The sequence below is a fragment of the Sinohyriopsis cumingii genome, unplaced genomic scaffold, assembly GCF_028554795.1.
Source record: "Sinohyriopsis cumingii isolate HCF-2022 unplaced genomic scaffold, ASM2855479v2 utg001725l, whole genome shotgun sequence".
NCBI lineage: Eukaryota > Metazoa > Mollusca > Bivalvia > Unionida > Unionidae > Sinohyriopsis > Sinohyriopsis cumingii.
The window spans coordinates 92,484-116,852 of NW_028316039.1; the positions used below are offsets into that span (position 1 = coordinate 92,484).

A 24,369-nucleotide genomic window follows, 5' to 3' on the forward strand; every position below is an offset into this window, starting at 1 on the left:
CGTTGCAATCAACTATTTTTTATTGTTCAAGGATTAGGTGCCACGAACTAATAAATACATTCGTATAGCATGTATAACTCAGGTAGTATAGTGCATGACTAGTTATCAAGGGGTCACGATTCCTGCCCAAACTAGGAGGAGAGGCATATTTCACTCCGATTCCATCGGTGTCATGGAAACATAACCAATAATTTAATGGAAGCACCGTATAAATCAGACCAGTAATAGAACCAGCAAAAGCGGTTTTGCATTTCAATAGGCCGATTAGTTTTAATACAAATATTTATAATAATAAAATGAAAATATTAAGTCCGAAAGAAGACATTTTTTGCACATCATTCCAGCAATATAACGAAGGAATGGAATTTTCAACTTTATGTCTGAATCTCATCTCTGAGTACGTTTTTTGATGTTGTTGGCACTTAATGCATATTCCTTTACAATGTATTGTTCGTTCGAGGTACAAAGAGAGCATTATTGATGGTTATAGTTAATCTATATACATACACAATCACAAGAGTGGGAGGGAGATATTTACTTTATCTTATGTGCCAAATACTCACACAAGTAGGGCTTGTATTCTCAGTAGTTATAGTTTAGAAACGAAAGAACTTGGTTTTTATATGTTAAGCCTAGTTTTCAGTTATAAACGTGCGCTACATATCTTTATTCCGAGATAGCAGATGACATACGCGTTAACATCCGCATCAAGAAATTCCTTGTGATAACAAACTTGTCTTCAAGCTAATTATATCAAAGAAATTAACTAATTGGCGACATTTGCGAAGGACAATATATTCTCTTGATTTGATTAGACAAGAGGGCACATATTTGTAATCTTATCGATGAATTTCCGCTCATAAAAGATAATTGGCAGTTTCCCTGAAGTTACATTATACGATAAAGCGGCACAATCGTAGTAGATAAAACATTCTACAGAAATCGCAACCAAACTTGACATAGTTATGGTTTATCTCAACCTTTAAAAAAGCAAATCTTGTGTTCACCCTGGTGAACAATATATTATCACAAACCATAAACTTTGACTTTGTTCCTGCTACAGCCTTAACCTGATATTGGATATGATAGTGTTTACTGATAGGTTCCTGCTACAGCCTTAACCTGATATTGGACATGATAGTATTTACTGATAGGTTCCTGCTACAGCCTTAACCTGATATTGGACATGATAGTATTTACTGATAGGTTCCTGATACAGCCTTAACCTGATATTGGATATGATAGTATTTACTGATAGGTTCCTGCTACAGCCTTAACCTGATATTGGATATGATAGTATTTACTGACAGGTTCCTGTTACAGCCTTAACCTGGTATTGGATATGATAGTATTTACTGATAGGATCCTGCTACAGCCTTAACCTGATATTGGATATGATAATATTTACTGATAGGTTCCTGCTACAGCCTTAACCTGATATTGGATATGATAGTATTTACTGATAGGTTCCTGCTACAGCCTTAACCTGATATTGGATATGATAATATTTACTGATAGGTTCTTGCTACAGCCTTAACCTGATATTGGATATGGTAGTATTTACTGATAGGTTGAGATTACACTGCTTCATGTTAATGGTTCACTAATTAAAATCTTAGCTTGACAATAAAGTGTATTAAAAAATATTTTACATTGTGCATTCCCACAAAAGTCTAAGGAAATGTGCATGTATTTTACAAACTGTATCAATTATACAAATATTAGGAATTAAATGGTTTCTCTACTAAAATGTATCCTTAGTTTATATTCATAGTAGAGGTAAAGAAGGTAAAGCTGTATAACAATAACGAGATTTGATTGCCATCGATTAATATCACAGATACCTAATTGACTTGATTTTGATCGAAACATAGTGCAAATTTTCTTTTGTGTATATGACTGTAGATAAAACAATGATTATTTTACTTAGAAACGGTAGCCAGTTGAAAATTTATGAAACAAATCGTATGAAAATTATCCAATTGAAGCTGTGCCACATAAGTGAAATATCGAAAAGTAGCTACTGATATATCTGCCTTGTTGCATACGTACATGTTTATCTGTTGGGTACAATTGTTAGTTACATCAATGGAGAATCACCTCAGTACACACATTTAAGATCTTCGATGCTTCGATGTTTCTATAAATTTGCTATCGATGATAAATATATTTCTTGACACTGCAGTTAGAGTTGCTACGGATTAATTTTATATCGATACAAAATATTCAGAATTACTGGCTCGTTTCACAAGCAATGATGAATCATGGAATTCGTGGAGAATAAAAAAAGAAATGTTACATTGTTATTGTAAATCCGCTGATGTTGCGGTTAAAGATAGTTATTGTAAATCAGAATTATCAGAAATGTCGAATGCACCATATCTGTATGATCCAGTATCCAGACACAAAACCGTTTATTTGAACGGATTGGGTGGCTCTGGTAAGACAACTCGAGTAATCGAGTTATTTCGACATAATTCAGATATGATTGCGCTAACACCAATACACAGACTTGCCAGGGAGATGAAACAACGTGGAGTCAATTCTTGTACTTATCACAGCTTTTTCAAATACAGCGGTGGTGTGTGGACTCCAGATCGAATGGGGGAGAAATATATTCCAAAAGTTATAATTTGGGATGAAATATGTACGGTACCATTAGAAACATTACAAACATTTATCGATTGGTTATTAACCAAAAATACAGCTGTGATAATGTGCGGCGATCACGGTCAGCCACCTCCGTTTGTTGGACCATCCTAGCACGATTGGTTGAATAATTTTGTTGATTATTACGAAGTAGTGACTGATGATCACAGATCTCTTGATGCAGAATTAAAGGAATTTAAAACATTAATCAGACTACAACCGAATAAAATTCAGTGTGAAATTATGCGTAAGGTGATTTCAGAAACTTCCTTGAACGACTTTTGGAAAACGTGGAGACCAAATGATTTGATAGTGGCAAGTAGAAAGATAGTCAGAGACACACTTCAACAGCAGTTATTTCAATTACACAAGAACAAATTTCCAACACTGCCAGTGCCATTGTGTTATAGACCAGCTGCTTCGCGGTTACAGAATATTGACGTTGATATACCAGGACAGTCAGGGAGGAAGCAGAATCTCGTATTAAATGAAGTTGTTGCAGTTGATGTCAATGTTGTTGAAAATGCACTGCGGGCCTTTAAATCCCCTTGGACGCTAGGATACGCAATGACGATACATTCATCTCAAGGACTGACTATCTCTGATACAGTTGTTTGGATCACTGATGATCGTATCGAGTGGTCAAACTTGGTTTACTTGGCTGTGTCCAGAGTCAGAACAATATCTCAACTGCGGAGAATTGTCTTGGATGAGTAAATGGCTGATGAAATTAATAATGAAAACAACAGTGTTATAATAAGAAAAAAATTAACTGGTTACAAACAGAGTGACAAAAATAAATAATCGAGAATTTGACCTTGATGTTGAATTTATCACGACACTGAAACAACAGCAGAATAATCATTGTGCGAGTTGTAATTGTATAATGTTGTGGCAGTATTCGGATAAACATTCAAGAGAATTCACCGTAGATAGAAAAGATAATCGTCTTGGTCATACACGAGAGAATGTGATGCTGACCTGTCTCGAGTGCAACCAGCGTAGGGGTGCTAGGCAAGTGATCTAGGCGGTAATTGTGTATCCTCGGGAATTACTTGTAGTTGTTCACGTGTAAACCCACGTTGAGGAGCAGTTGAATCCAGCCTGTAGATTGCTGGTCTACCAGTAGATCTAGTTATGTTAGATATCTTATGTTTAGTGATGCTCCAAGTAGGATCAGTCGCTCTTTTTTACCCTTTTCAAGTTCACCTGGTTCATATAAATATCTCACAGTGACATCACCCAGTATCAGCTGTGCTGAAAAATCACGTCGTTGTGGTATATTTTCTTTTAGTAATTGCGTCAAAAGATTTCATGTTGGTTGTTCGAGTTATTTCATGATTTAATGCAGCTATCACAACTGGTAATCTTGCTACCCATTCGCGTGATCTCTTGTCCTGAATGAATTCCTTCGCGTATTGATATCCAAATAACCGCTCAGCAAGTATTTGATTAAATCGCTCAAGAATTGCCTGATCACAATGAATTGCAGTATGTCGCCGTCTGATGGTGACAATGTGTTGCTTCATCAACGATGATACTGGACCCTGAAATTCCTTGCCAGGATCATCTTATAGCAGCTGTGGCCATCGTAGCCCACCTCGTTGATAAATTCGTTTAAACGCAGAAGCAACCTCAGATGATGTTTTAGTCGTTAACGGTTCTGCATCTTTGTATCTACCTGCAACATCAACTACAGTTAGCGCGTATTTATGTTATTTGACGTCTTCGGATTTTAATAGTATCATGTGGCAGAAATAATATGTCGGCCTGGAGAACTTCATTAGGAACACTGATATTGAAATGTGCAAAGTGAATTTGTTTAGGCGATGGTTGGTAAATTTGCCATATTGCCTGTTTGGATAACCAATTTTTTGCAGTATCGCGCGTACCTTTTGCTGCTTCAGCGACTTTACTAATTGCTGCGCTACCCCTCCAATATCCTTTTGGGGAATAATAAATCGACTCCATTTATAATTAATTACCAGCACCTAGCGTTAATTTACCTTTCATCGCGGATTTTATTAACCAACTAGCTAATTTTTCCTTGAGAAATTTGTCAGTGATGGAATGTAACGCGTGAATTAATTTCACATCCGCGAGATGTCTATGCTGCAGATCTTTACTTTTATAAGTTACATCATGCGCATGTCACGCTTTATCAATAGCATTTATCGGATACTCACCTGGTTTTGGTTGATCTTGGTCATCAAGTCTGATATCAAGTCTAGTTCCAGGACCACAGTAATTATATCCTGGGAGGTCTTTTTCTCATGGGTATTTAGCCCACGGAGTACCGGATAGTTTTGTTAATTTTGCTGCAATATCACCTCCGTGTTGCTTTGTTTTATTACTTGACTTTGGCTTTGGCTTTGATTTTGGTTTTGACTTTGGTTTTGACTTTGGTTTTGGTTTATCACCTGACTTGCCAGTGGAAATAAATTTAAATTTATTTGTACCGCATCGCTCACACTTGCCCGTAACCTCAGATCTATTATTTTTTGTTGTAATGGTTGTTAGATCACTTTTCGATGTGCGCGCCCTGCATTTCACACAATATAAATCCATATTCTTTTTATATATTTTCTATATGGAAATCACTGACTTTTCTGCAACAAGAAAACGAGAACCAGTTAAGCATCACGCAGCGCTACCAAATTATGTTCGTATGATTATTAAAGGACCATCTGGAAGTGGTAAGACGCAGTTGTTACTTAATGTAATAATGCAGTGGATGAAATGGGATAAGTTGTATTTGGTAGCTCCATCTGCAGACGATCAACGATGCGATGATGCAATAAAAGATTTTATTGAAAAAGCAAAATCGTTAAATGAGAGCGGAGATGATGTTGTTGAATTTATAACTGACATTAATGAAGCGCCAAGTATTGATGATAATAATGGATTTATTAATAATTTAGTTGTTTACGATGATGTAATGTTGGATAAACAATCAAATCCAGCTAGGATATTTTCCAGAGGTAGACACAAAAACACAGATGTAACTTATGTAACCCAGCGGTATACACAAATTCCTAAAGTGATTAGGGATAACTTTAATAGTCTTACTGTCTTTAACGGACTTGATACTCACACGTTACGAAATATTCATCAAACTTGGTGCAGCGGTGATATGGACATAAATAAATATAAAAATTTCTTTAGTCGTGCTAAAATACCCCCACATGGATTTATAACAATAAACTTACATGATCCTCGAACACGGTATCGAATCGGGTTAGATAAAAAATTTAATACATATCAGAAGGGAGGGCGACGCTCTCAACGCGTCACCGACGATCGCGCATTTTTTCTTAAGTTACATCGAAGAAAAAAAAGCTATCAGCGATAACAAGTAAACCAATTTGTCATCGACGGAGTTGTTTTCTGAATATCACATTTTTTAACGATTTTTGCGATTCCCCAGGAAGTCGTATTTTGGAAAATGCAGGTGAACCAATTAGAGGTTGTTCGCCCTCCCTGCTGCTTCCCATTATAATCTGCACTTTCTTTTATCTATTTCCTTTGTGTAATAATAATGTACGTCCTCTTTAATGTGGAGAAGACACGTTCCTTTATTATGAAATACATCATGTGTTACTGTGTCTGAGAAAAGACAACTTCGTTATAAGCTAAAGGAAAAACAATAAGATAGATATCCTAATGTGTTCTTAAATAGTGTCATTTATATCTCAACAACTAAAGAAATTAAATGATAAATGAATTGAAGACTTTGCAATCAGCCGTTCAGTAACGATTAAGGTCGAGTAATACATATTATATAATGCATAACGTGTTCAAAACAGTACTTACCTTTGGATACTTCAAGCGCTGAAAGAACACAATAAGCGTGATAATAGAAATGGTAAAATATACTTCTCGTAGGTAGTTTCAATATATTTTTTCTAATGCCTGTAGGTGATCAGAGATCATAGCCTTATCCAATGCATACTTTGTACTGATTTTGTGAAAGTAGATGCAATTTTTCAGATCTTTAGGTTCATAAGGATGCTATTTTCCTTTCTTCCCCGTGAAAACAAAACAAAATTCATGATCGAAACGTTGAATAAACTTCCCGCATTTTCTTTACAATCTCACACTATGTCTCTGAAATGTAAAATATTCCGAGTAACTGTAAACTGTTCTATACTGTATAATTTGTTGGCTGTGACTAATGCTGTTTAACTACCTACCACTACAATTGTTATGATTCTTAATACCAGCATCTTCTTTGGTATAAAATGTATGGTCTCTTGATCCGTACGGTGTTGGTGTGGCATGAACGAAACTTTGATAAGAACGTTTAATATTCGAGTAACCTCTCCGATATCCATCATATATTCATTTGTATCCATGTTATATATCCAGTAATGAGAATATTGAATATCAAGCCATATAAACTTTCTTTGTATGATTATTGTCAAATTCTACATTTTACTCACTGTCTACTAGTAAGTTAGAATGAGGTATTGATTTACTAGTAACGATTTATAAACCATTTTGCACAAGCTACATACAATTTCTTTGTATCATTCAGGCAAATGGTACCTCACAATGATTGTAAATTTATTTTTAAGTGTACACGTACTTCCCTGTATAAGCTGTCTTGCGTAATTATGGACAAATGGTCATCTATTGCATCGAGAAGGATTGGCGATAACAATATTTTCAATATGGACATAGTTGATATCATGAATACTCCATACTGATATGACCATCTACTAAGAAGGAATAGCGATAACATTATTTTCAAGACGGCTGCTGTGGTGGCCATGTTATATGTCCGAGCAGCAAAATTTTCATTTAGGAGCAACTAAACTCGCGATGTGTGTGTATGTGTGTGTAACGTTTTATGGCAATTATCCACGTATTGTACGATGATAATTTATATTGCTGACAGATAGAAGGACAATGGATAACATACCAACCCTTAGTCTCTTCTGGTCTACGACAAAGACGTTAGTTTATACCACCCGTAAAAGTGTCTTACTCTAGTAAGTTTTGTCACTCTCACAAATATATTTTCCTGAGGTATTTATACCAACAGAACGTAACAATAATGAAAGAGTAATCATTGGTTAGTAAACGATACTGCCAGGAAACTGAAATGAAATCAATCCTAATTTGCAGGCTTTGAGATTTAAATGTCTGGGAAACACAGCATCACAATATACAATATATAACTCTCACTCTCCTGACAATTATGGCAAAATGCCAATCGTTTCTTCAGTAATGGAGAGGAAACTCTAAATAAAGAATGCGCCTTCTGTTGTGGTTTAAACATTTACATCTTCATTTCTCTGCAGAAAATCTAAAGTTGTATTATGAACTTATTCATGTATAGTTGGTATCAAACACAATACCCTTTTATTATATGCGAATATAAAGCATTTTTATTACCTGATGTCATTGTAATGCTATTGATAACTCATCATAGATAAGAAAAAGGGGCATGATACCTAAACTGTAACGTTATACTCAGTACTGTGTGTGTGTATGTGTGGGTGATTTGGATTTTTAACGTAGCTTTAACACTTTTTTAGTCATATCGCTACGATGTTTGCAGTGTGGCAGTTTATACTGATGGTATGCACTGGGGCACCCAGTCACGTTATCCTGACACCAGGCCGACCAGTCCTAACACTAACCTCTTAATGCTGAGCGCCAAGAGGGGCATCTGTTAGTACCATTTTTGTAAGTCATTGGTATGACTCGGCCGGGGATCGAACCCACGGCCTCCAGCATTTGAGGCGGACGCTCTTACCACTAGGCCATCGGAGGGGTCCTATACTTAGTAGTAAATGATGGCTTAAATTCGATGAATACATATTTTAATGAATATATGTCTTGATAATCCAATAAAAATGCATATCTAACTCTTAATGACTGAGAGGAGATATATTTATACTTACATATGCTTGTATCTGCTTTTCTTCCTGAAATAATTAAACAAATGTGATATTAGAATCGGTGAAACAAAGGTCGCTTATTAGGTCTCAAAAAGGGGAAACAAACCCATGCAAAAATACAATTACAACTTATGCCGCTACTTTTGCTGAATATTCCACAAGAGCTGACGTTTAACCTAATCTACTAGTCAACCTTTCCTTGTTGCGATATCAACATTTTAACAACGACGGGACTATGTACTACTGAAGTGACGCATCGCGTATGTTTTGATGAATATGATACGGAAGTGTTGCCTGTATCCACAAAATTGTATTCCGGACACTGAAAGAAAAATAATAATTCCATTTTCCTTTGTTTAACCGTGAATTGTAAGATCCAACAGATAATGTTAGTCACATTATATATTTTGGAGAAAAAAAATATACACTCAGTAACATCTATCAAATGCTGGTGATATTATGGCCGATCAGTCAAACATTTTGACATGATTAACAGGGAGACAATGTCATATTATAAAAGGAACATCTTGAAATAAACGCATATTTCGTAAGTCCATAAATACATGTAACTTTTCTTTCCGACGAAAGCGATAAATGCGGGATACTGGAAAAATATCAACCAGAGAAGATTTTGAGAATAATCCTGCCTTGTTAAATGATAACAGATATGCAATACATATGACGAATAATTAATTCTCATAAATATATGCGTCTTAGAAATCATACATTAACTTTATGCAATGCAAAATATTTACCTATTTACTGAAAACACATATAATTATACTTACTCTTTCTTTCTTCTCTCTTTCGTCCTTAAAGAATACAACCAGTTATTAGACAGGGTGAAATATTTTCCGCGTATTTGCTATCAAACGTGAGAGTAGACAAGTATGAAGATATTTGCAAATATAAATACAACTTAAGTCAAAGTGAACAGGTAATTATTCCTGAAAAATATAAAAAACTGATATTAGACAAGGTTCTATAAATTCGACTTATTTGCTCTCAAGAGGGAGGAGATACGCATGCACTTATTCACCAATGGAAAACTGTATGTCACACACTGTAAGTCATTACATAAAATAAGGTAATCCAAACCAGTTGTCGTTAGAGCTGATTTATTTTAAGGAATGTTTCGCATATAAATCTATGAATTGTAACTTTTCTGTCATTTCGTTATCCTGAATAAATATAAATTAAAAAGCTGTACAGTTTTTAACCATTTAGTACTTTAAAGTATTTGGGAACAACGTACAGAGCGAAGCTGATTACAAAACCAGAGAGCTCATCATCAAATCGGTATGTTCCTTTTTCAGTTTGTGTCTTATTCTTATTTCACACCTTTCGCCCTCAAACTGTGCATATAATACTATCAAGTCAATAATCCTTCAATGAACATTTGGACCGAAGGCAGAAAACCTGCCATGGATGCGGTATGGCGGGCTCGAGGAATTAAATAGATAAACGAAATATTTTTCAGAATTGTATAACGTTTTCAAGGATGTTGAGATACACTGGCTGTAACCAATGAATGACGCATAATGCCACCCCCACCCCACCCCCCAAAAAACAAAAAAACAAAAAAAAAAAAACAAATTTGTTACATTTTGATGAAATACATTTATAATTAGTGGTATAATTTGTCATTGATGTGAGGCTAATATAGCTAATTCACAATGGCTTGATGCAGATGATAACATCAGGTCTTGATCTGACATGACCAGTGTAAGATTATAAGCACATCCCACTAAAACCACACATGAAGCTTCATAATTCGTTGAAATTCTCCCACCGAAATAAAAGCAAAATGTATATTAGTGATGAATTCATGATGTATGGCATCAGTTAATTAGATTTCATTTAAAGACTGAAGCACACGCGATGTTTCAATAAATCGATCCTGAAGCAGCTAACATTCGACACCAGGTTCACGTGCAGGCTACAAGCACAATAGCAGAATCAAAATCACTAATGCAAACACAATCCACATATCTGATACAATATATTACTATCATTTGATATACCTTTGTTTCAAATTAAAGTAAACGTATTTATTACCGAAGAATTAAGGGATACATAAATATAAGCTGGTGTCGTTCTTTAGTTACATCATGATCATTCAATTGAAACATCGAGTTTGCTTCAGTCTTTAAAGAAATTCATATACTCTGTCGATGAAATCGTATTTAGGACGGGAGTCATAAAAGACACTATCAAAACAAAAATACAAAGGTCAAAAATGGGATGCATGAGATTAAAAGAAAGTTTCAACATGAAAATCAGAAAGTAAAAATTGAAACAATAAACAATTGGGATTCCGCGAGTTTCGAACTCGCGACCCCTCGTTTGGTAGACGAGAATCATAAAAGAAAATTTCACCATGATAATAACAATTTATTAAAGAAATAGAAAAAATGGGATGCGCAAGTAAAAATGAATTTGTCACCATTACATTAAAATCAAAAAGAAGAGATAAGTAAGATGCCTTCAGTTCGAACAAGCAACATTTTGTTTGGAAAACGCTAGTCATAAAAAACGTTTCAAAAGCAAATACAAAAAGTAGATGTAATAAAGTGAAACAAAAATTGGGATGCGAAAGCTGAAAACGAAGTTCAAATATAAAATTATAAAGAAAAGACAATTCGGATGCCGCGAGCTTAGAAACAGTTTAATTCTTGTTGGACCGGCGGAAGTCACAAGAGAAGGTTTCCACAAATAAATAGAAAAAAAGTAAAAGAAATAAAATTAAAAAAATTAGGATGCGCGTGTTGAAAAAAATATGATTCAATACAAAAATAAATTAAACTTAAAAAACAAAATAAAATATTGGGATGCCGCGAGTTTCGAACTCGTGACTTCTTGTCTGGCAGACGTTGGTCATAAAAGAACGATCCAAAATAAAAACTTTTTTTTAAAAAAGTGAAAAAATAAAATATAAAATAAAAATTGTGATGAGCGAGTTTAATAGAAAGTTTCAACATAATCTTTAAAACAAGATTGAGATGACGCGAGTTTTAAACTCGTGACCTCTTCTTTTGCAGATGGGATTCATAAAAAAGTTCCAACATAAAGTTAAAATGGTACAAAGACAAATTAAAAAAAATGCATGCGCAATTTGAAATAAAGTTTCAACATAAAAATAAAAGAAAAGTAAGCAACGTTTTAAAACCATGAGATGTAGAGTTTAAAATAAAGTTTGAACAAAAATTTTAAAAAAGAAGTAAATATAAAATATGAAAGTCAAATTGGGATAACACGAATTTTCGAACTCTTGACCTACTTTTTATCCAGTTGGACACAAAAACAAATATGGGTGTTTATATATAAGATTGCAGTTGTCGAACATCGTCAAATATCATTTAGTGAATATTATGGGGATAGTGGTTCAGGACTGGAACGCCATTTTGGTTTAATTTTCGTGTTGCTTTCCAACATTGTGTTGCGTATGCCAAATCGATCATTCTGGTCCATTTCATCCAGTTTTTAAAGCACTTTGTAAAATCTTGTATGTAAACGGTATATCGGCCATGCTAAAGGAAAAAAGGAACCTATTGTTTGCTCATTTCGAATAACCGGTACATATTATGTTGTGCACATTTTCAGCATCTTCTTAATAATTATACCCACAAAAATTCTCTTTTGTGGCAAAGTTAAGAGAGACGAATCTGCCTCGTTGTTTTCAGAATACTTCCATTTATGCAAACAGTACTTTGAGTTTAGTAAATATTAATACTGAACCCTCTTTCTCCACAGCTTGAAATCCTAGATTTATGACAGTATCTGCACATTCAGAAATATCACCATCATTCAGTATACTAAATCGACAATTATAACAACTATTATATTCATATATTTCTATCTTAATTTAATAATCAAATTAGAAATACATAGATCAAAATCAAAGGCCGTACAATGAAATCGTTTATGTTTTCTATATTAGAATGATAAATTGTGTATAATGCCGATCAACGTAGACATGTACATAAAGACGATTATTATACATTTTGACTTCAATATGCTACTTCTCTACACATTCATAACACTATGAGTGATCTATCGAATCAAACGGCTTGTAAAAATAAGTAGAAGTCAAAATAATCTGCAAACAGGATTGCTTAAATATGTATATACCAACGTTTGAAGACTTAAAACAGGTTAATATGGGCGAGCACCCATTTCGGAAACCAGATTGAGCTTCATAGATTATCTCCCTTTCCACGGGCCATGTTGTCAGTCATTTTATTCAAGATAGCACCGACGTTCTTTTTTTTAGCACAAGGATACTTGGAACGCCTTGATAATTGATGGGATCATTTAACACAGTCATTTTGTTTATTTGACAAATAGTAAATTTTACCAAAATACTGCATCCAGATTGAAATACAGAATTAGACAAATGGGTCAATATTGGAGTAGTTTCTGTCACAGTGTGCTCTAATATCTCGTTGAACATATTCCAAAGTAATTACATGTAGTTTAAAGTATTAACGCGTTGAACTAACGTTTAACCAATATAAATATGGTAATATAGGTTTTCAGCCAAGCGCATGATCGATCTCACTTAAGTTTTATATTAGCCTATTATTCCAATATAATTTAATACAATGCAAACATAAACCTAAGAAACGAATTTAGATAGGTCTGCCTCTTCGTGCTTTTAGTATAATTGCCGTCTTAAGAGTTTACGAGCAATATAGTACACGTATGACAGGTAAACTGCAAGCAACGATACGAATACGAACTCCTATGGAATTTTTCAGCTCAACACTCTGTCCTATATTGTATCCAAGTCGGTCACATAGTGTGCAATCAAAATAGTTTTGCAAGGGACATTACCTTTCTAGGTTGGTTATGGTTGAATAATAAGATGTGTGTGTGTTTGTGTCTGTGTCTATATGTATGTGACTTAAATTTGTAACGTACATTTAGCAATTTTTCACTCATAACCCTACGATGACTGCAATGTGGCAGTTCATACTAATGTTCAGCACTGGGACATTATGCCGCAGACATATATCATCATGTACCACCTGAAACCAGGCCGACCTAACCGTAACCACTTAATGCTCAACGCACAGTCATGCAGCTGCTAGTAACATCTGTATTAGTCTTTGGTATGACTCGGACGGGGTTCGAACCCGAACTCTTCCGAGCGGACGCTCTAACCACTTATGCCACCGGAAAGGTCGACAAATACATACATGCAACATACATACATACATACTTACATACACACATACATACAACCATACATGTGTGTGTTGTGTGTGATTTGGACTTTTAACGTAGCTTTAACAATATTTCAGTCATATCACTACGATGTCTGTATCAGACTTGTAGCTTGATGTCCCACCCAGTCACACTATCCTGACACCAGGCCGACCAGTCCTAACACTAACCTCTTAATGCTGAGCGCCAAGCGCGATGCAACTTTTAGTACCATATTTCTAAGTCTTTGGTATGACTCGGCCGGGGATCGAACACAGGACCTCCCGCATTGTGTCAGGATAATGTGACTGGATGGGACATCATGATACATGTCTGCAGCATGATGCCCAAGTGCTAGACATAACTATAAACTGCCACATTGCAGACATCGTAGCGATATGACTGAATTTTTTTTAAAGCTAAGTTAAAAATCCAAATCACATCACATCGCATCACGTCATACATTATTTAGGGTATATTTTATTTTATATCTGTTCAGCACGAATTATAATTTATGTTAAAGTATGCGAACAGGAATGATGGCATATGGATCATTATAAAAAGTTTAGATTTGACGCACCTTTACATATTTAGAAAGAAAACGTGTGTTATGTGTGTGCGCAATGAAAGATGTAAATGTACACGTTTCGTTGCTTGCGATTTATTTACAGTTCATTCATCTAACATATAATCCAACACGGAGAGACACTTCTCTCTATTCGTGCGCTACCTATGTAACAACGAAAGCTGATGTTTGAAGATACAACTTTCGAAGCCTCCTACGACCTGTCGTAAATGGCCGAGTGCAGTTCCGATCGAGACATGGTTATTCATAAATGTACTAGGCTGGTACCCTGACTGTCCACTAATGTTATTACAATGGTCAGGTGGCTTCTATAAAAACATTATTGTCATGTGACATAACAAAATGGCGGATCATGGAGACCAGGTAGCGTGATTTTCTACTGGATATGACAAATGAGGATCATTTGTCCTGTATTTGGCACAGGTTGGCAGTTTTGACATATAATAGTTTATATAACCTGCATATAACTTTGCAGTTATTGAGAAAGAATGCACCTAGCCACAGGGTGAAAAGCTTGACGTGTATAGTTTTATATTGCTTGCATATAACTTTGCAGTTATGATGAAGGGATGCACCTTGGCACAGGTTGAAAATCTTGACGTGTATAAATGGTACCACTTGCATGTAACTTTGCTGTTATAATGAAGGAGAAAATGAAGCATTTTCATTTCACGATAGTTTTTACTTTGGACCTGTACTTTTGGGTCTTGTCCTATTAAGGAGTTGGGAGAGGAACTAATGACCATGAAGTAAAAAACACATGTATGTTATACCTCATGCCATAAAAGTTACCCAGGAATAATGTATTAATGCATATTTGCAGGGAAGGGATCTTTGAGCAAGTTTTCTTACACAAACCATATAAAAAATGTTAGTTATCATCTACTGGAAAGAGCCCAGAACAAGAATCCAAATACAGTGTTATGGAAATGGGTATTTTTTTACATACATTAAGCTAAATATTTGAAGTAATGTGTAGAATCTCTCAAACTGACAGAAAAAGGCCAAGAACAGGATTAATTAAGTGTCTCTTTCGTTGCCATAATTTATAATTTTTGTCAGGAATAAAACTAGAGTCAGTAACAACATGGAGTCTGGAGATCAGTGGGATAATCAGATTGATACATGAAAATATTTGAGTTCTATAGTTACAATTAAATTTAAAATAAGTATTATGTTCTTAGGGTCTAGTTGTGATAATTCACTATATAATGTTCTTAGTTACACAGATTGCATAACATGGAATACAGGTTGATGTCACATATCAGTGTCATGTTGCTAAGTATATTTTCAACCAAATATGATTTGTATATGTACTTATCTATGAACAATTCCAGGAAATTCTGCTTTATTTTCTTTTAAAACAAGAAAACAATGAGTAAGATACAGAGCCTATTTCACTTGAAAATATGTACAATCTTCCTCCACCAAACTATCATTATCTGCTTGAAAAAATCTGGGCAGAAATAACATAATTCTCACTTGCAGATCATGATAGGAAATGTGACCCTTTCCCCCAATATGTATGTATGTATGTATGTATGTATGCATGTATGTGTGTGTATCTATTATTTTTTCTAAGTCTTGTTTGTTCTAGTGAGACCTGCCATAATAGAAGAAATTAGGGGTTGGAGGGGTTGTTCAAAAGTCTAAAATATTTTGTAAACTGTTGCATATTCAAGTCTGAAATTTGGTTTATGCCTTCACCAAAGCTGGCTATTTAATATAACTTATGGGATTTCACATTGGTCACTTGGTCATATTTCAGGGTATTGAAGGTGGGAAGGGCTACCCCTCTGTAACAGCAGTTCAGGACATGATGGGACATTTATAGGAATACATTGTGTACCTCAGATCATGATGCCAGGGATGTCAGTTGGGTTGATGATTAAAAATTCCCACAATATATATATATATATATATATATATATATATATATATATATATATATATATATATATATATATATATGCATAAGGAAAAATATTTAAATGACATAATTTAAAATCACCCTCTTGGTGTAACCCCAGGGTACCAATTTTGAGACTTCCAGCTATTTCCAGCTATTAACTATGTTTTTAAAAATAGCAACAGCACAGGGGGAATTGTTTTGTTTGTTGTTGTTTGTTTATGGCAACATATTATTGTTATTATTAGTATTATTATTATTATTGTTATTATTTACACAACATATAATAATAATGATAATAATAATTAGTATTTTTATTATTATTTTTTCATTTACACCAAGTTATTATTATATTATTAGGATTGTTTTTTACACCAACATATTATTATTATTGTTGTTATTATTATTATAATTATTATTATTATTATTATTAGTAGTAGTAGTAATATTAGTAGTAGTAGTTTTTCAGTTTCCAGATCAATGTAGGATTTATATATTTATTTTTTATACCAACATATAATAATAATAATAATAATTTTATTATTATTATTATTATTATTATTATTATTGTTTTATTTACATCAAAATATTATTATTATATTATTATTATTATTGTTGTTTGTATTCTTTTTATTATTATTATTATTATTATTATTATTATTATTATTATAATTTCAGTTTCCAGACCAAAGAAGGATTTTTATATGTTTGACATATTTTGAAAAATTGGCAATGAATGACTGTGTACAAATGAAGCATGGAGTACCTATGATTGCAGTTAAAAAAAGGAAAAATTCAGGTGATTCGACATTTTTGTTGTCATTCACATTCCCACAGCAACTATTTTCTCCATTCTCCCAATGGTGACTCTGGCATCATATTCTGACTTTTGTATTTTGTAAGTTTCCCCAGCACCATGGCTTAATACAGTGTATAATTAGTATATATATATATGCTAAATATGATAGCTCTTTTAAACTTGGTTTAAAAATCTGACCCAGTTTGTATGGTTAGGTGGATATGCAGACAAATAGACAATAGACATATTGATTGGCAGGGGTGGATGGTGGGGTTATTCTTGACATGTATTTATGGTTGTTAGTACCTTGATTGTAGTAGCATCATGGTCACTAGACAGGGTAAGGATTTGTTTTCCTCCTTAGCTACCCAACCCCATTAGATTTTTAAATGAATCGTTATTTTTATATTGGTAGTAGATGTATGATCAAGGTCAGGTTCACTAGACAAGGGGTCATGCACTTTCAGCTGCTAAATATTTGAAACATGCAGAGTTAAATAAAAGCAAAACTTGATGCATTCATGTCATTGGAATATATCTCTAGTTTAATGTACTGTTTTGGAGATTCATGGGTTTCAAGTACATGTATTTTTTCCAGATACCATAAATTTATACAATAATACTTAATAATAATGACAGTTGTTTGCTGGCTGTTGAGTCTTAAATAGAATTCAACCATCACTGACTATAGACCATTCATGCCAGTGGTATTACAGATACTTAATCTCATAAAATCCCATAGTGGGGACTTTGTCTAACAATATAGAGTATAGTGTTGGCTTAAAAATGTGCATATTTATGTTTTAATAATGTCCATTGACTTTATAATTAGTAAAAGCATTTACATGTTTTCACATTAATGACTCATTTTGTTCAATACTGTATTAGTATTAGGACACAAACAAACATACTGCAACAGTTATCAACACCATATAGTGAGTACTGCACCATATTGTGAGTACAACACCATATTGTGAATACAACACTGTATAGTAAGTACAACACCATATAGTGAGTACAACACCATATAGTGAGTACAAAACTGTATAGTAAGTACAACACCATATAGTGAGTGCAATACCATATTGTGAGTACAACACTGTATAGTGAGTACAACACCATATATGAAGTACATAAGTTAGGTTCTATTCTACAGTAGTCATTTATTGAATATACCAGTACATATTTTTCAGGTGCAACATACAAACTCCAGTATGCAAGAGTAAAAGAGCTGTTTGGATTTATAACAAGCAAGGGCAATGTCGCAATTAGTGACAAGGAGACTGTGATGGCATTATATGTGGAATATCCACACAGACAGATCCAATATTGCCTATTCTACTAACAAGGAGACCATGAAGGCATTATCTGTGGAATATCCACACAGAAAAATCCAATATTGTTTATTCTGGTGACAAGGAGACTGTGAATGCATTACCTGTGGAATATCCACACAGACAAATCCAGTATTGCTTATTCTGGTGACAAGGAGACCATGAAGGCATTATCTGTGGAACATCCACACAGACATATCCATTATTGCCTATTCTAGTGACAACGAGACTGAAGGATTATCTGTGGAATATCCACACAGAACCACTATTGCCTATTCTAGTGACACAGTGACTGTGAAGGCATTATCTGTTATATATCCACACAGACAGATCCATTATTACGAATTCTAGTGATAAGGAGACTGTGAAGGCATTATCTGTGTAACATCCACCCATACAGATCCGGTATTGCATATTCTAATGACAAGGAGATGTGAAGGCATTATCAGTGTAATATCCACCCATACATATACAGTACTGCATATTCTAATGACAAGGAGATGTGAAGGCATTATCAGTGTAATATCCACCCATACAGATACAGTACTGCATATTCTAATGACAAGGAGATGTGAAGGCATTATCAGACAGCTTTTTCCACTGAGGTTAGTGGGGCTAGGATATTTAGAGGGGGAAAATGGCAACCATTGTCTACAGACTGCCAACACTCCCCCCCCCCCCGAGTGTAACACATTCATATTTCATAGTCTATAAGTATTATGCATAAAGGACATGTGGTACTTTTTATAAGAAAGAACTGTGAACCAGTCTTAAAATGGGTGAATTAACATAAGGTAGAGTATATACGAGTTTGGTGGTCCATAATTGGTTAATAATGAAAAGTAAAATTTTAGTAAAAATATTTTTGAGAGCTTATCCTATCTGTAATTTTAAAAAGATATAGACACAGTTATATTGATGAAAGTTTAGTATTTTTACAGATCTGACTTAGGAGCACTCAGTAAGGAAAGTAACAACTGAATCATTTGGTGCAGAATGGATAACATGTGTTTTATGCACATGTAGACAAAAAGATGCATTGGCTCATATGATCTCCACATAGAAGCTTGCACCAAGGATAGTTGTACATGGATAAATATCAGTCTGATCAGCAGCACCCAGAAATGTTAAGTTATTAAATTTTGAATATCATGGTGTTTCCATATGAGCGCTGAATTAGTACAGTGAATCCGAAAGGAAACTCACTTGTTATTGAGTACAATTTCATGGCTTCCATGACTAGTGTTATAGTATGTTTAGGTGGGGGTGTTTGTGTGTTTATTTAACCTTTTCCCTTTTATTTATCATGCAGCAGAAATCTAAAAGAAGATTCTGCTTTGGAAAAGAAAGAATCATGGAGTTCTGGAAAAATGGCAACAGTAAGGAAGGTGCTTGAGATCAGCTGCATGAGTTCAGACGAGGAAGGGGCAGATGGTGGGCATTCTTCATGGGAATCCAAAGTGAAGAAGATATTGGACCAAAAATATATTGATATGTTCAACAAGAAGCAAGAGGCTTCTGTTAAAAAGAACCAGGAGCATCAAACAGGCCAAATAAGCTCATGAAGTCCCAAAAGAATGAAGTAGATAATAGCCAAAATCATTCAGGGGGATGATGAAGAAAGTGTCAAACAGAAGCCTTCTGAACATTGGTGGGGGGGAATTTTCCCTCACAGAATCATGCTGTATATTAAACAGTGCATGAAGAAAGTGAAATGAGCTTGAACTTGATGCACCCATGATAAATCCTTGTGTATTTTCATCTATGTGACTAATGTTTAGCTCACACATGTTTTGCTTGCTTGCTTTTGGATTTGCGTACAATAATTATTTTTATGATTGTTGCACCTTGTTTAAGCATTATATATATCTCTGACCCAATTTAACAATCATGACATGGGTATTTTTTTCACTTCAGGGTGCATGGATTTTGTTTTCACTTTAGGGTTTATGGGTATTTTTTCACTTTAGGGTTTATGGGTAATTTTTTCACTTTAGGGTGCACTGACAGTTTGTGATATGAAACTGACCCCTGGACTTGTTGCTCACAGTAGGTGATGCATCATAATTTGTTTCTCTCTCTCTCTTTCTCTTGATCCTCTGAAGCCTTTTAGCATGAGTAATGAATGACAAAGTGGTAACATTTTTTCTTCATATATTTTAACAATTTTTACTTTTTTAAAACTTAATTTCATTAATGAAACCCTTGTTAAAATGATCATACATAAAAACACTAAATGCTGAATAAAAATTAAACATCTTAGACATTAATGTACATAAGATGATCATCTATTCATGCCATTATGTTGAACTGTTTAGTTTTTGGGAAGTCATTTAGCTAAAGTTGTGGGATGGGTGCATTCCTGTTGTATATAACACAGATAGTTTGATTTCTGTGAATAAAGGGTGTTTTATATTAATTGTGTTATCTCTCTCTCTTTATATTAATACTCATTTCCATCCATCCAACACATTGTCATTAATGCAACTACTCCCAGAGTTTTTCATAGATTGCCCTGAAAATTGGTAACTATTATGATCATGATTGGAAGACAACCATGTCAACAAATCACTCTACTCCTCATTGTTTTTGGAGGTCCTGTTCCTTTTGTGCTACTGCTGAAAATAGTGCCAGACAACATTTCATTGTGAATGCAAGTTATCTTGCTATTTTATTGACTGCAGTTAAACATAGTCTATATTATATAGTCATCATTCATAAATGCACATATTGACAAATCTCTGCTTCCTTAATGTATGGAAGAGTTATAGCCCTTGTTTACTTATGGCTTGATGCAGTGTATGTCACAATTTTTAATGCAGCTATTATTGCACTTTTTATTGGACTGTTGTAAAACTATGTATGTATAGTGCTGATCATCAGATGATATGACTCATTATTGTGTTAACATAATTTTCACAAGAGTTGTCCTCAGTTTTGGCAATAGACATTCAAATCATGAGGTAGAGATGCAGGAGAGATAAGAGTATGTTTATATGAACAAAGTAGTCAACATTTGTATGGTTTAAATCAGAAATTGAGTTGGTGTTGAATAATTGTTTGGTTAAAAATTAGCTCATTATAGATGAAATGTAAATTAAATAAACCTTAAGAAAAAAATAGTGTCAGTTTGTACTTGGGTCAAATAATTAATAATAGATGTAGCTGATCAAGTGACCAATTCATGTTATTGTGTGATTCTTCTACAGTTTTGCACTTATTTTATTTTAGACAACTATTGATTTCAAAGGTATTTATATTTTGATAAAGGTTTTAACCAAAAAATGCTAGAGACATCACAACAAAGTTTCTACTGTGATATGAAACATTGAGTGTTCTGTCAGTGGGAAAGAACTAGATGGCCATTCATATTTTCTACAATTTTTGGGGGGATCATTGAAAAAGATCATTTATTGCATCAGTAAAGAAAGTCCTGTTTATTTTTGTCAGATTTTGGTATTAAGATAATCCAGTTTATTTCTGTCAGATTTTGGTATTAAGAAAATCCAGTTTATTTCTATCATGTTTTAGTATTAAGAAAATCCAGTTTATTGATGTCAGATTTTGGCATTAAGAAAATCCAGTTTATTGCTGTCAGATTTTAGCATTAAGAAAATCCAGTTTATTGCTGTCATATTGTATTATTAAGAAAATCCAGTTTATTGTTGTCAGATTTTAGTGTTAAGAAAATCCAGTTGATTGATGTCAGATATTATTATTAAGAAAATTCAGTTTATTGCTGTCAGATTGTATTATCTTGGTAACAGACAGCCTACCATTTTTTTACTTTGAAAAGTGCGTATGTCTGCAACATTTTACATTGTAACATAAACATCCATAAATATGACAGTCTCTTTTTGTTTAATTGATACAAGCCATTGAAATTAAATATTTTGTAAGGCAATTGTATAAATGGATAAATGTATGCTTTATGTTCAATCATTTACATTCGAAGCACATTATAAAGGCAAATGTCTGATAAATGGATGTAGCATAACCACGATGGGAATGTTTTTTTTACTGTCCATTGTGCATGCCAGTATTTTTTAGTTATTGGAAAAATTAATTTTATAATAAAGGATGATGCTGTTAGTTTATTGTCTTAGTTTGTTCTTTGCATATTTGCTCTATACTTTACACTTATCTGCCCCATATATCCACAATCTTATTCTGTAGTGAACATATGTCTTCAAAGACATGAAGTTGTATGACATAAATTATACATGCATTGAATTACAATAAGTATTGTATTCAGTTAGGTTTGTCTACATGACCTGAATCTGTTAAGAGAATAATGTTGCATAGGATCTATAGGTATATGTTACTTGTGTGTTGCATAGGATCTGTAGGTATATGTTAACTGTGTGTTGCATAGGATCTATAGGTAAATGTTAACTTGTGTGTTGACAATTGATCATCGTAATCTTAATAGTAAGACTTTTGGCTTAATTTCTCAAGACTCAGATGTGGTTTCAACATTTGTAGATTAAGTATGTAACTTCCCATTGGTTAGGCTAGGTCACATGAATAGGTCAAATTGAAACAAATGAGTAGTGTTTTCTGTTTCATGGGGTCTGTTGTGAAATACAGATGCAATATATGGTGTATATAAGGAGAGAATTAAAAAATCAGTTTCATTTCAACTTTTGAGATATTCACACTTATTTTGTTCATGTAGTAAGTCTGCAGTTTGTATGTTGTACTTAGATATTATTTGAGAGGAAAAATTTTGGAGGGGTGTGATTTGGACTTTTAATATGGCTTTAAAGATTATTCAGTCATATCGCTAAGTCTGCAGTGTGTCAGTTTATAATGATGTCTAGCTCTGGGGCATCATGCTGCAGACTTGTAGCATCATGTTGCACCCAGTTACATTTTCCTTATACCAGGCCAACCAGTCATAACTCTAGCCTCTTAATGTTGAGCACCATGCGAGGCAGCTGTTAGTGCCATTTGTTTGAGACTTTGTTATGACTTTGATGGGTTCAAATCCCCAACTTCCCACATCTGAGGCAGATGCTCTAACCACTAGACTAAGAGAGCGGTCCCATTTTTCTCGGACTGTTCAGTAGAAATGGAAAGTGCTCATTATTTGGACTATATTATTATTTGAGAACTGTTATAAATTATTGAAGGGAATTATGGACAGTGCGTCTTGAGAGGGACGTGGTTCTTGGAGGACCAGTGCATTTCTGATTCTCACATTTTCATTTACAACTTTGATAATTAAATTCTTTGTTGCCTTTTTTATGTTACTTAGTTTGTGACTGTAGAGTTGTAAAACCCATGCTCACAGAGGTGAAAATGATTGAGAGTAATGTAAAGCATTATTGCAGGAAATTACACACAAGATATACACTGATGAATGGAAATCAGATTTGCTTGTTATCAAATTTGCAGTGGAAAATACTCATTTTGTTGCCAGTAAAGACCAATAAGAAATAAGGAATAATACTTCATGCAACTTTCATTGTTGTAAACGTAACCATTGGCTACTTTAAAGGCAACTATTGACTGTTAGAACGGTAACTATTGACTACATTAAAGGTAACTATTGACTACTTTGAAGGTAACTATTGACTACTTTAAAGGTAACATTTGACTATAAAAGTAAATATTGACTACCTTAAAGCTAAATATTGACTGCCTTAAAGGTAACTATTGACTACTTTAAAGGTAACTACTGATTATTTTAAAGATAAGTATTGACTAATTTAAAGGTAACTATTGACTACATTAAAGGTAACTACTGACCTCATTAAATGTAACTATTGACATCATTAAAGATAACTATTGACTACTTTAAAGGTAACTATTGATTACTGCAAAGGTAACTATTGACTAATTTAAATGTAACTACTGATTATTTTAAAGATAAGTATTGACTAATTTAAAGGTAACTATTGACTACATTAAAGGTAACTATTGACCTCATTAAATGTAACTATTGACATCATTAAAAGTAAATATTGACA

General features: G+C 33.9%; 2 protein-coding genes across 5 annotated transcripts in view; one reads left to right on the forward strand and one right to left on the reverse strand.

Moving 5' to 3' along the window:
• The window catches only part of LOC149771688 (E3 ubiquitin-protein ligase TRIM45-like), a 131,590-nt gene that overhangs the window by 10,905 nt on the left and 96,316 nt on the right, over nucleotides 1-24,369 (reverse strand). For all 3 annotated transcript variants that reach the window (XM_089948223.1, XM_089948222.1, XM_089948220.1), the window contains 3 exons: nucleotides 9,347-9,370; nucleotides 8,562-8,585; nucleotides 6,463-6,480 (listed from right to left, as the gene is read on the reverse strand). In XM_089948223.1, the coding sequence (XP_089804349.1) occupies nucleotides 6,463-6,480; nucleotides 8,562-8,585; nucleotides 9,347-9,370 (66 nt within the window). The remainder of the gene's footprint in view (nucleotides 1-6,462; nucleotides 6,481-8,561; nucleotides 8,586-9,346; nucleotides 9,371-24,369) is intronic.
• On the forward strand, nucleotides 14,477-22,486 carry LOC149771689 (uncharacterized). 2 transcript variants are annotated; one of them, XM_089948224.1, is made up of 4 exons: nucleotides 14,477-14,775; nucleotides 16,940-17,060; nucleotides 18,254-18,999; nucleotides 19,707-22,486. In XM_089948224.1, exons 3-4 carry the CDS (start codon nucleotides 18,815-18,817, stop codon nucleotides 19,957-19,959), a joined length of 438 nt encoding a protein of 145 aa, XP_089804350.1. In that variant the 5' UTR covers nucleotides 14,477-14,775; nucleotides 16,940-17,060; nucleotides 18,254-18,814; the 3' UTR covers nucleotides 19,960-22,486. The 2 variants fall into 2 exon arrangements, with proteins under 2 accessions (XP_089804350.1, XP_089804351.1); XM_089948225.1 differs by having other exon boundaries at nucleotides 18,254-22,486.

Coding starts and splice junctions, on each gene's coding strand:
- LOC149771689 (XM_089948224.1), top strand. CDS start 18,815: ATGACAAGGAGATGTGAAGGCATTATCAGTGTAATATCCACCCATACA. Junction 19,000..19,706: donor AGACAGCTTTTTCCACTGAG/GTTAGTGGGGCT, acceptor TTTATCATGCAG/CAGAAATCTAAAAGAAGATT.